The following is an 11,933-nucleotide window of genomic DNA, read 5'->3' on the forward strand; positions in this document are numbered from 1 at the left end:
CATGCGCGCACATTTTCTCTCTCTCGACCCTTCCTTCCTTTCTTTCCTTTGGCTACACGGAGACGAATATCGCTCCCACAGGGAAAGAGAGAGAGAGGATCGTTGCAATCGTTAATGGGGTTGCTTCTGGACAGAGGAAGCGCATTTAAAACGCAACGCTAAGCCCAGGCTCGCAGTGATTTCGTTAACGAAGGAGAAACTAATCTACCAATGCTGTGCAGGTTCCACCACAAGGGATATTTCTGTCGATTTTCGATCCGAGCTTCTAATTGGTTGGATAATGGGATGGTAGTAAAATAGGGGTTTAATTCAGCTTGAGGTTCTCTTTTGGTACTTGGTATGCTGTTTCATTGACTTCTATTGTAGTGTTTTCTTTTTATTTTCGTGAGGTGTATGTAAACGAGGCTTGGATTCGTTTGCGTGATTCTAACACTCATTCTTAAAGCGATAAGGATAAATTTTGATGGGAAAGTTAGTTAGAATTTTTATGTGTATTTCTGGGTTTTCTAATCGATCAACTTTGGACCGTATTATTAATTTTGAGAAAAATATAATTCCTAAAAATAGAAAATTTTGCAACGTGTATGGATTTTTTGGAAAGAAGAAAAATTCGTTGTATATATGGTACTCGATACTCTTCTACAACCACGATGCAAAAATGGTAACTTTAAAGCATTGAAATACCAAAATACACAGCCCGCTTCATAAATTGAAAAATAGAGAAAGGTAGCAATATTAAAAACATTTTATTTTTAAATGTACCTTGAAATTTACAATTATTTATACTATCTTGTTACAATAAACGCATCTACATAAGCAAGACATATGTCTCTTTTTTTTTTTTAATCGAACACCAATCATAAATTACAAAAAACACAGTTAGTCAATCTGTCTTTTGCCGGACGCGATAAATTTCACGAGTAAATTTTACCAACTACTATCGAAGTTGATAGCCTAATTAATTAGTTGGTAATAATAATCATTGTGCAAGAGAATCTAAAAAATAGATCACAGTAATTCGTAATAGAATAATTTCTCCTCTCGCGAGCAAAACAATTTTTTAAATAAACAACTAAAACAACCAAACACAGTCGTTTCGAAAGAGGATAATAATTTCTTTCCAGACAAATATTCCAAAATATTCAGATAACCGAACCGAAAGTCGTTTCATAGCAAAATTCACTTGCCATTGATTCAGTTCGATATTCGTCACTCGCTCGTTCACAAGTGGAAAATTACGTAAAAAAAATTGAGGTGAAAAAAATGGGAAAAAGTGAGCTTTGAAAAAACTACTTGCATTTAATCGCACTATGTAGAATTTAAGAGACGAAATACGTGGAATTGTTTGGAATCGCGGTTATCTCCGAGAAAAAACGAAATCCCCGCGATCGTCGAATCGTTCGGTGGATGTTTGAGAAGCGCGGAATATTTCATCGCGGCCGCGCGCTCGAACGTGAAATTTTAATCCCACGCTGGGCGAACAGTCGATTGACCGAGCCGGTTCTACCAGAATCCGGATCGTTTCCAGGAATCTGAGAATCGCGACGAGACGCAGAGACGAATCCAACCTGAGGCTCGAAACTCATTGTTCGAGGAAATTATGGTAAAAAAGAAGACGACTGCTGTAATTTCAGTCGACCGTTGGTTTTAATTGGGATGAGATCGATCGTCGACGAATATGTTTTATTGTCAGAAGATGGTTTATTGTTACCATTATCTAGAAACGACGATTATCGTGAAGCGATTATTTTGTATCCGGTGAAATGTTTTAATAGCGATGAGGTTTCTGAAAGGAAGAAAAAATGATTTGGAACATTTTTTATTCGCGGTGATGTTATCTGGGTATTATGATTGTTTCGGAACGACTTTGGATCGTAATTGGATAATTACGGGTTATAAACTTCAACAATAATTTGTAAGGTAGTTTCTGAATTGTGACATTCTTCTTGTTAAATAACGTCATTTTATCAGGTAAAGTACAGTGACTTTGTTGTTAAAAAATAATTCATTGTTAGAATTAATGGAAGAAATAAAATAAACAAACATTTAATTTTTAATATAATGAAATATCTTTTTCGTTTCTTTGATTGCTTTTTAAAGATCTTTTAGATAAATCTCGCTTCGTGAGCAATTATGTGCATAATTTAGACACACGAAATATTTAACATATAATTACCGATTTTATATAGAATAGCGGTTTAATTTATTGGAGCCAGAACGCGTAAATTTCATAGCAATCGCACGCAGACATTGGCGCAGAACATTAAACAAATCGTTCGCGATTAACGACCAATGAAAATTAATATAACATTTATTCTCTATAGAGTCATCAATTACCTGGCAACTTCGAGACAGACCCAATCATTATAGAAACTAATATTTCTAATGTTTTTGTAAATATTTCACTTCTTAATTAAATATCAAAATTTAGCCGTACAGAAGATATTTCAGAAACGCAACGATGATACAGATATTAATTTTATCTACAATTTTACATTGGAAAGGATATTTTTTGGAATCAATTCGTTATTATTGGAAAGTTTATTTAAATATGGTAATGAAACATACGTAAATTGGTAAACGATAATTAACGGTATAAACGTTATTTTACACGCAGGTTGCTACGAAAAAATTGTCCGAAATTAATCACCGTCTGTCGAATTCAATATTCATCACCGAAATGTTGCCAAAAAATAAACGAGCAGAGCGAGAAGCCAAATATTCATTAACTTTGGTTGTAAGCTTCGATTCACGGAACGTTCGAAATTAATCACTTTCTATCACACGAACCCGAGTTCCATCTTTAAAACAGCTGCCCTAAAAAATATCCTAAAATACGGAATATGATACGATATAACAAATTATAAAAGGGCTCAAAGAAAGTTGATATAAATATCGATCATGATAAATAATGAAAAGATGATATTACGATTGCCTTGAAACAACAGAATCTATAAAACAATGTAACTGTACTACTGGTTGAAAAATTGTGTTCTTAATTACGTATAGATATATTGAATTTTCTACTAGTTTTATTATTACTTAATTAGAAATTAACGCTATAAACATAAATAAGAATTTCCTACAGGTGTTTTGATAGAGTTTTAAGGAAATCGTTTTCTAAGCCAACAGATTGCTTTAAATCTACTTTTTCAGATTTCCATAAGAATTTAGATTGGATCGCTTGATTTCAGAATATTTTATTTCATTTCTATCTTATGTTCTATCTAATAAGAAGAAATCAATATTACATATCCTACAATATAATTTACCAATACCAGTTAAGAATTAAGATATTTATAAAAGCAGAAATCATGGTATTCGGAATAATCCACGCCTCTAAATTTTCCCAAAAATGAACCACCCTCAACCACTTAAATTTCAATTACAACTTTAAAACACGTATGACCAATAAAGCGTCACAAGATACTTCACGCCACTAACATTAACGTAAATATCGTCCACGAGGGAAATAAAACCGGGTAAACCCGGGCTGGGAGCCGTACTAATTCCTGGACGAGCATCACGACGACCATGAACGGGAACAAGAGTTGAAACGTGGGGCGTAGCAGCAAAAATTCCTGAAAACGTAACTCGTAATCAACGAAGAACCATATTTTCAGTCGACGACCCTAACGCATACAGTGGCTGCAACAAATATCTGTACACTGTACACGCTCTTATTTTCTCATGAAGAATTTATTTATTACTATTCATTTTTTTTTTTTTTATTAGATTTTACACTTAATTTTCATAATAACAAATTTTTGTAATCGCATGAAAGTATTGCTAAATGACACGAAATTTATTACTGTTGGCTCTAATTAACACATTGACTGTCGTTTTTTGTCGGTTTTTGGTGATCCACGTTCTACTAAATTTCTTGAAACGCTTGAAATAAAATAAATTTCATGGACTGAAAAATATTGAACAATATGTATGGCTTCGATAATATTGTCAAATAGAATGTCCGCAAATACGATATTTTGCAGAGATTGAACATTATGGTGCAGTAAGAGATAGTAATTCAAATTAAATATTCAAACGTGTACTATAACGAATATGACGCTTGATGTAAAATATGATATGAAATGTGATATTCGCGTGGCAATCAACGTGTTAGCTACAATTACAGCGCAATTAACTAATGTATTCAAAGTTGCTAACTTTTAATACTAACTTTTACATTAGATATTTTTCACCACATCGCTAACATCTATTACAGCACTGTACATATTAATTTTATATATATACTTAATACATTACATTACATACATAATATTAATTATACATATAATTAATATATTAAATTTATCCAATGCTTTGATCAGATACAATCACACATGTTTTATAAAAGTATAGTACTTTTTGTACCAACTTCTCCTATTTAAACCTTCTTTTGCCATATAACTCAGTAGTAAACGCATTGGTGGGCGCAAATACTTTTTGCAAGCCAGTGTAGCTCGAGCGTGCACACGTGTACGCGAAAACGTCCCTTTTTCAACTTCGTGGAAACGGCTAGAGATGACAAGCGAGAGCTAAATATACAAGCGCGACCAGGAAGAGTTGCAACCCACCAAAAAAGCGGCTTATCCCGGTGGCTGCTGTTGGATCGAGTTTGTTGCCAACGTTGCTGCTATTCACTCGCGACAGATAAACTATCCGACGAAAAGAATTTGCAATTTCCTCCGAACGACACGAAGAGGACAGGCAAGGAATGTGCCAGCTTCGTCGCGTTGCGTCTTTATCCTCTTCCCGTGTGGGAGTGACGTGCATGGACGTGGAATGTTACGATAGTTAAAAATATGACGATTTACAGATGGTTTAGTTTGGGGCTGATCGAAGAGGGTGGAAGGAATTTATGTTCTCTCTTGTGTTGTTTATTTATGTCTGAAGAAATATCGTTGGAAGAGGAAATGATACACGTGAAGGTGGGGAGAAAACGTTAAAAGGGGAGAGCAAAGAGAAGATTATGAAACAAGGAAAATATTAATGAGATAAGAGATTATACAGTAAATTCCGAAGTAGTTATATTTGGATTATCAGCTGCTTTCAGGAAACTTTAGGACAGTTTTGAGGAAAAATCGAATGTTGCTATAGCCATTTTTCTGACGAAATTTGTCAACATGAATGTCTTCTGCGATGAATTTATTTTGCCTGGTGATATTAAAAATTGATGAGTTTCTTTACGGTGGAAGTTAGGCGAATAGGTGTACAGTTCAATTTCAAATTATATAAAACTCACAGATATTCCAAATGTTAATTTAAAATTCAGGTGTATGTGTGTGATGAAGACACGTTTCGTGAATTTGCAGTATTTTTCTTATGATTTTCATTTTCTCGAATGAACATTAAACAATAGAATATTTTAAAATTCAATTAGATATCCCGCAACTAATGGCCAAAAAGATATTCTGAATTCCTCAACTTAATAATCGTCAAAGAAAATATTCTCTATTTTCTTCAAGATCAATGACTGAAGATGCATCGCTCGTTTTTCAGCCATAGCTCAGGTGGCTTTGGGCAGCGTGCAAGGTTACCACGGGCTGGTTCTGGCTTCCGGTTTGTACGGCGCATCCCTCGGCGGTGCACTTTACTCCCTGAAAATGCTGGCCCTCGAAAGACTGAGGGCAAAACACTTTGCACGCTCCTGGGCACTCGTGCAGGCCGCAGAAGCTTTACCTATTCTTCTCGGAGTTCCTCTTACTGGTAAACCGCGTTTCTTTCAGATTTATTTCGTTCATTTACTTTCGTATCTTTTTGTCAAATGCTATTATTCACTTTATTCGAATCTTCGAATTATTATAATTCATACACATATAATGTATTTTTCGTAAAATAGAAATCGAGCATTTCTCAACAATTGAACAAAATGATTCATTCTACATTCGAAAAAGAATCGTAGTGCTCTTAAACAAATATATTTTATCAAATAATCGATAAAAGACACGCTCGATGAATTCTCTTTATTCACATACAAAATTCATATTTCCTTCCATCGATCACCTCCCATCGACGATATTCAATTCCTAGATTACGGATTTAAACGGAGAAATTTGATTGATGGAATTTTCCAGTTAAATAATTCTCGCGAAAAGACCTGTTTTTCAAAGCAGAACTTGAAACTCCACTCTAATGCATTCTCTTTGCTCGCATACATAATTCATGCTTCCTTTCGCTGACCGATAACGAGACACACTCATTTTTCAGATTAATATTACCAGTTAAAGTAGAACGATATTTCATGGACGAAGCTTTCAAATTTCATGATCCCCTTTAGGAATCTTTGTGCCTGAAAATAGAACTTAAAACCGTGTTCTAATGGATTCTCTTTACCCCCATACAAAATTCATGTCTTCCTTCATTGGCCAATTCCCATAACGATACTCATCTGGAAAATCACGGATCAAGAAATAAAATTCCAGACCAAAATTTCTGTTTATAGATTAATTTCATTAATAAGTAAATTTCATGATATCCTTTGAGGAACACTATTTTTCAAGACAGAACACGAAACTCATCTCTAGTGCGTTTCTTTGCTCACGTAGGAAATTCGTGTTTTCTTTCGTTGATCAACCTTCGCTAAAAGCACCTAATTTCTAAATTTCAGGTTACATGAACGCGAACAGCTCGAGGGTGGGTTACTACGCGTGCACGTTAAGTTCCTTGTGCGGTGCAGCGTTGCTCTTCCTGGTTGGCTGGGGTCGCCAGCCGGCGTCTCCTCTACTTCCTGGCTCGCACCTCTCCAACGTGACCATACCTCCGCCGTGTGCCTGTCCTCCGCCGCCAAGGCCAAGGTTGCCAAAATCACAATCGTTACACGTGCCCTTGGACATGGAGGAGAATCTTCGCGACAGAGAAATGGAGAGGATGCACACTGCCGAACATTACTATCAACCGCAATTCTACGGGCCTCTGAGACCTAGCAAGAGCGTTCCAGAGGGTCTGAGTCATCAGGATTCCTACAGGAGTCGGCCAAGACGGCACAGAGACGTCACGGTGATCGAACAAATCACCACAAGCGTTTGAATCAATTAAAAATTGGAAAAAGCAGGAGAAGGAACGAATATAGTTGATTGGTTGTTGGAGACAGTTGGATACGACGAAGATCAAGCTTGGAGCTGTGATGGAGAATTCTTGGGATTTGTTGATTGTTAGTTGTTTGAAGTTAGGTCTGGTTAACTGTTAGGATGTTGTACGTGGCGAGAGAAATTTTTTATTTAAAATGTGCGAATTTCGTTCAAACGTAGCTCTTAGCTTTTTAGTTTAGAATTTAAATGAAATGTAAATTTGTATGTAACAAATTTGCCATCACTTTTTCATTTGTATCATGACACACAAAATTGTCTAATTTAAGATTTAAGTACAATTTTTTAAATAATTAAAACTAAGTTTATTATTAATGTGGAATTATGCCAGAAATGTTATATATCAGTATTATTATATTAATATTAGTCAAGTTTCTTACGTCTTGATATATAACTGAATGACCAAAGGATTTTTTAAGTTACAATAGAATTCTAAACTAACTCTAATCTTTTTATGTCCATACATTTTATAGAGCACACAGCGATTTCAAACTTTTGATTAAAAATATTGAAATAAACTAACAAGAATTCAAGAAATAACAAATCTCTTACTGGCACAAGTTTGGAATTCGTTTACGTATAAAATAGATTCTTATGATATTCGTTTCTAAAGAACACTTTTAACTTTTAAAGAATATTATCGTTGTTACATTCTTGGTCTATGGAACAATTTGGGTTAACCAGATCTACCTTAAGTGATCGAAAACGGTTCGAGTAAGAAGGATATTGTCGAGGATATAATTATCGCGGAATTTTTGATCGTTATTTACGTGAATCTGTACGTGCTCTGCTCAGTTGCTTTCACGAAGAAGGAAAGAAAAAGAGAAAGACTCGCAACAGCTTGCCTTAAAGACTATAATCTAAGACAATGAAGGATTTTACGATAAAGGAAAGATCTTTACGACCGCTGTGAATCCGAGATTGTACCGTCTTCTGTAAGATTTGAGAATCGCAGAGTGGAGAGCACGTTCTTTTTCTGGGAATTTTTCACGCCTTCCGGTGAATAATCGTACAGAGTTTAAGCGTGTTAAAGGGCGACCCTTTTACCAGTTTTGAAGTTACTGACTGTAGTACCGTTTCTATTTCATTGAACCATAAAATTGATTTTCTTTAATCGAACTATAAGTTTGTTGAAAACTAGGTATTACAACTTTCCTAAATCTAATTGATTATTCGAGATCACAAATAAATGACCAAATTTTTACTTGATTTTAGAGCAATTAAAAGAACTCAGGAAAATATTAATATAGATATTAGAATTTACAATACTTAAATTAAACAATTTCTTATAACATAACACGACTTAAAAATCACGCACTATATCCATATTTTTTGAGTTTCCTTTTTGTACTGTTATTATTATTTGATGTTTTATATTAATTTATACTATTCCATTATTAACTAAATATTCTATTTATGGCAATTATTAATATACTTTCAAAATTAAAAATACAAACTTGTTTTCCCGTATAGTTAAAGACCTTAAAAATTAAATGACGTTAGTCAAATTCGTCTTAAACAACTTCACAGCTTTTTTTTTTATCTTTGCTTTTCCTTTGAAGGTAGACACAAAGGAGAGACTCTGCTCTCTGTCTATTCAACTTTCTCTTTTACTTAACTTTTAACCTCCGTATTTCTTTAAACCTCTCCCATTCGTCGGCAAACAAAAGCCAGATTACGCGTAGGCTTTGAAACGCCAGAAAACGTCGCTCCCTAAACCACTTATCCCACCCTTTCGTTCGATATCCGAATTACGTGCCCGCAAACAAATGCGCCAAATGATTCTCAATCATTCATTATACAGGGTGTTTCTAAACTGGTGATTCAATTCGAAAAAAGATGAATTTACGTGAGAGAAGAAATCACCAGGTTCATGAAATTCGTATTTGAAGTACTCCATTACGCAAACTTAAACTGTTATATTAAAGACGAAGTACTAATGTTTTTCGTTTTGTCTTGTTTTTATCCTATACACCTTTTCGCGTTCCTCTTTCCTTATCTTTCCTTTCTTGTTTCGTTCCTTAGATGATTTTAGTTCGAATAGCAAAATCTCTGCAGTAACTGTCTTATTACGAATATTTAACGCGAAGAATTTTGCACAGGCATATCCTTTCAAATATAATTAAAAAACTGAAACTTAGGTAGACGATTGTTCATTTACTAAATACTATGACGAATGCTAAATCTCAACTTAATTATACTTTTCCGCCTATCACGTGCATTTTGTACATTTCGCTGCCTTCAAATCTCCCATAAATGCATAAAAATCTAACAACGAAATTATAAATCTTCTAGAAGGTGGAGTTGCGTGATCATTTTAGCCTCCGAGAAGCTCATATTATTTATTTAATTATTTACTTTCCCGCGAACCCGCTCCACCGGGTTTGGCCGATCTTTCAATCGCATTTCTCCTTTCTACTTTCCCAACGCCCAAGCTTCTCATCTCTCGTACTTAGCTCCTACTTAAATCCCACAACTTAAACTTCACCTCGCAACATCTACCTCTTACGTTGCTTATTCTCTACATGTCTTCGCTACTCGCATTCTCGCAGCGTCTACGCTTCGATAACATACGAATCCGGACAGAAACATATTTTTTGAGTTTCCTTTTTGTACTGTTATTATTATTTGATGTTTTATATTAATTTATACTACTCCATTATCAACTAAATATTCTATTTACAGCAATTATTAATATACCTTCAAAATTAAAAATACAAACTTAAAAAACGTCGTTAAATACAAAGTATGAAACTCTAACGATTCTGAAATTGTATCACCATTTGGGTAACACCCTGTACATCATCATCCCCCCAAGCCACCCCCACCCCATATTTCCATAAATTTAGCAGCGAAGCCACGTGGAAACACGAGCCCTCATCGTTGCTCTTTAAAATCCGACAATTATTGGCCGTTGTTGCGCGCGGCCGGAAAGCGGAAGAGCAGAGCGCGGACCGGCGCGGAGGGAAACGCGTAATCCGGCCTCGGTTCGGTTAATCGAAACGATCTTTTGTGCGCGCAATATCCGTGAACAATACGAGCGGCTATTATCGCGACGTCGTCCCCGGGTATATATGCTTGACAACGCGCGCCTCGGCTGACATCGAAATCTCGTTGTCATCGGAAATTCTATTCAGCCGGGCCCGATTGGCAGATGCCAGGCAAACGATGCGTGTCGACAACACGATGGCCCGCGTTCGAGACCGCCCACGGCCGAATTACGCCCGCAACGTTCCATCGCCGATCACTAAATTTTCCAGTTTACATCGATTATGCCAGCGATCGACGCGTAAGTGGATGATTACCGGGATCGGAACGCTTCTGGCGAACGCGAGTCACCGATCAAGGCGGAGAAAGCTCGAAGTGACTTCTTTCGGTGGTTTGCTTTGTTAAGCGTCAATTTCTTATTTTTGCCAGATTGACGTTCTGCGTTCTTTTAACAACTTATCCATCTTAACTTTTTTTTAATTATCCATTTTAATTTATCGATGGTAGAACGCGATGATTTCTTAAAAATGTCACTTTTGAAGGAATACCTCGTGTTTTTCTTTTAGTTCGTTGAATATCGAGGGAAAATATGACGTAGCAGAGTTGGATTTCTATGGTCGTATTTATCGAAGCACGATTTCAGCTTCTTTTAGTTTCTCGAGTATTGAGGAAACGTAGGGTAACGAGAACTGGAGTTTTGTTTCTCAGTTGTTGAAATATTAGGACATTTATTGGGTACTGAGCAAGGACAGAATGATAGACAGCGGTCTTTTAATTGGATCTTTGTTTCATCGAACTATAACGCGATATTAGAGAATCTATCGAGCGTGGTGGAAAGATAGGATGATTGAGATGTGAATCTTTGATTGAATTTGTATGGTTTAGTAGACTGTTGCCATGTTAGAGTATTTATCGCGTATTGGAGAAACGCAGGATAATAGAAAGTGGACTTTTGCTTGTTGGATGTGGTTAAAATATTATAGAATTTATGGAATATCGAGGAGAGATAGGATAACAGAAAACGGGTTTTTAGTTGGATTCTTATTGATTAGTAGCTGTTGAAACATTAGAGAAATTCCTTAGAAGTGCTTTTAAAAATTGTAGCTTCGACTGAAGCAATAATACCAGCTGTATCTTGAAGAATTGAATTGTTACTTAACTTTTGTAATAATAATAGTAATATGAATTTCTCAAGGAATTTTTTTAAAACTACTTTAACTATAATTTTCTTCTTTATTATTTGTAAATGATCGATTTACCTGAAATAATAAATTTATTCGATATTCAAGCACGATTCGTACAAAATATGATTTAGATTGTCAGAGTCGATTGTGTGAATAAATAACGTTAATTGTTGGCTAATAGTTAAATGAATAATCTAGATGTTCATTGAACCAGTAACATAATGTAGCTATTTTAATCATTATGATATTAATCGTTAATACATATAATAATAATAATGATAATAATAGGTAAATATGTTTAGTTAACGAATTACTAGAACCATATTCTCCTTATTTATACTATCGATTGTTAAATTCAATTATTTCATTAATAAGAATTCTATCTGGTGAAACGAAACAAAAATCAAAAGAAGACACTTCGAGTTCCTCTAATAAAAAGAAAAATACGACCGATTATTCGGAAAAGATAACTTCGTTGACTCGAAAACGCGAGATAAGCGTGAATGTTAATAAAAACGACTGGTAGAATCAAACGTAAATGCAAAGAGAGATTATGGGTGTTCAGAGAAACGAATCTTAAAATGCACTATGAAGAGGTTTTATGCCACTCGTTTGTCGATGGTAGAAAGTGAAATGTGTTAAGATGTATGATGTATGTAAATGGAATTTATAT

At 35.1% G+C, this 11,933-nt stretch overlaps 1 protein-coding gene across 5 annotated transcripts in view; it reads left to right on the forward strand.

Annotated features, from left to right (window-relative positions):
* The window catches only part of LOC138179749 (monocarboxylate transporter 10), a 327,517-nt gene extending 315,879 nt beyond the window's left edge, over positions 1 to 11,638 (forward strand). For all 5 annotated transcript variants that reach the window (XM_069112849.1, XM_069112848.1, XM_069112847.1 and 2 more), the window contains 2 exons: positions 5,503 to 5,709; positions 6,611 to 11,638. In XM_069112849.1, the coding sequence (XP_068968950.1) occupies positions 5,503 to 5,709; positions 6,611 to 7,029 (626 nt within the window). In that variant the 3' untranslated portion in view covers positions 7,030 to 11,638. The remainder of the gene's footprint in view (positions 1 to 5,502; positions 5,710 to 6,610) is intronic.
* Positions 11,639 to 11,933: the final 295 nt, after the last annotated feature.

The sequence above is a fragment of the Bombus flavifrons genome, chromosome 5, assembly GCF_040668555.2.
Source record: "Bombus flavifrons isolate JBK064 chromosome 5, iyBomFlav1_principal, whole genome shotgun sequence".
NCBI lineage: Eukaryota > Metazoa > Arthropoda > Insecta > Hymenoptera > Apidae > Bombus > Bombus flavifrons.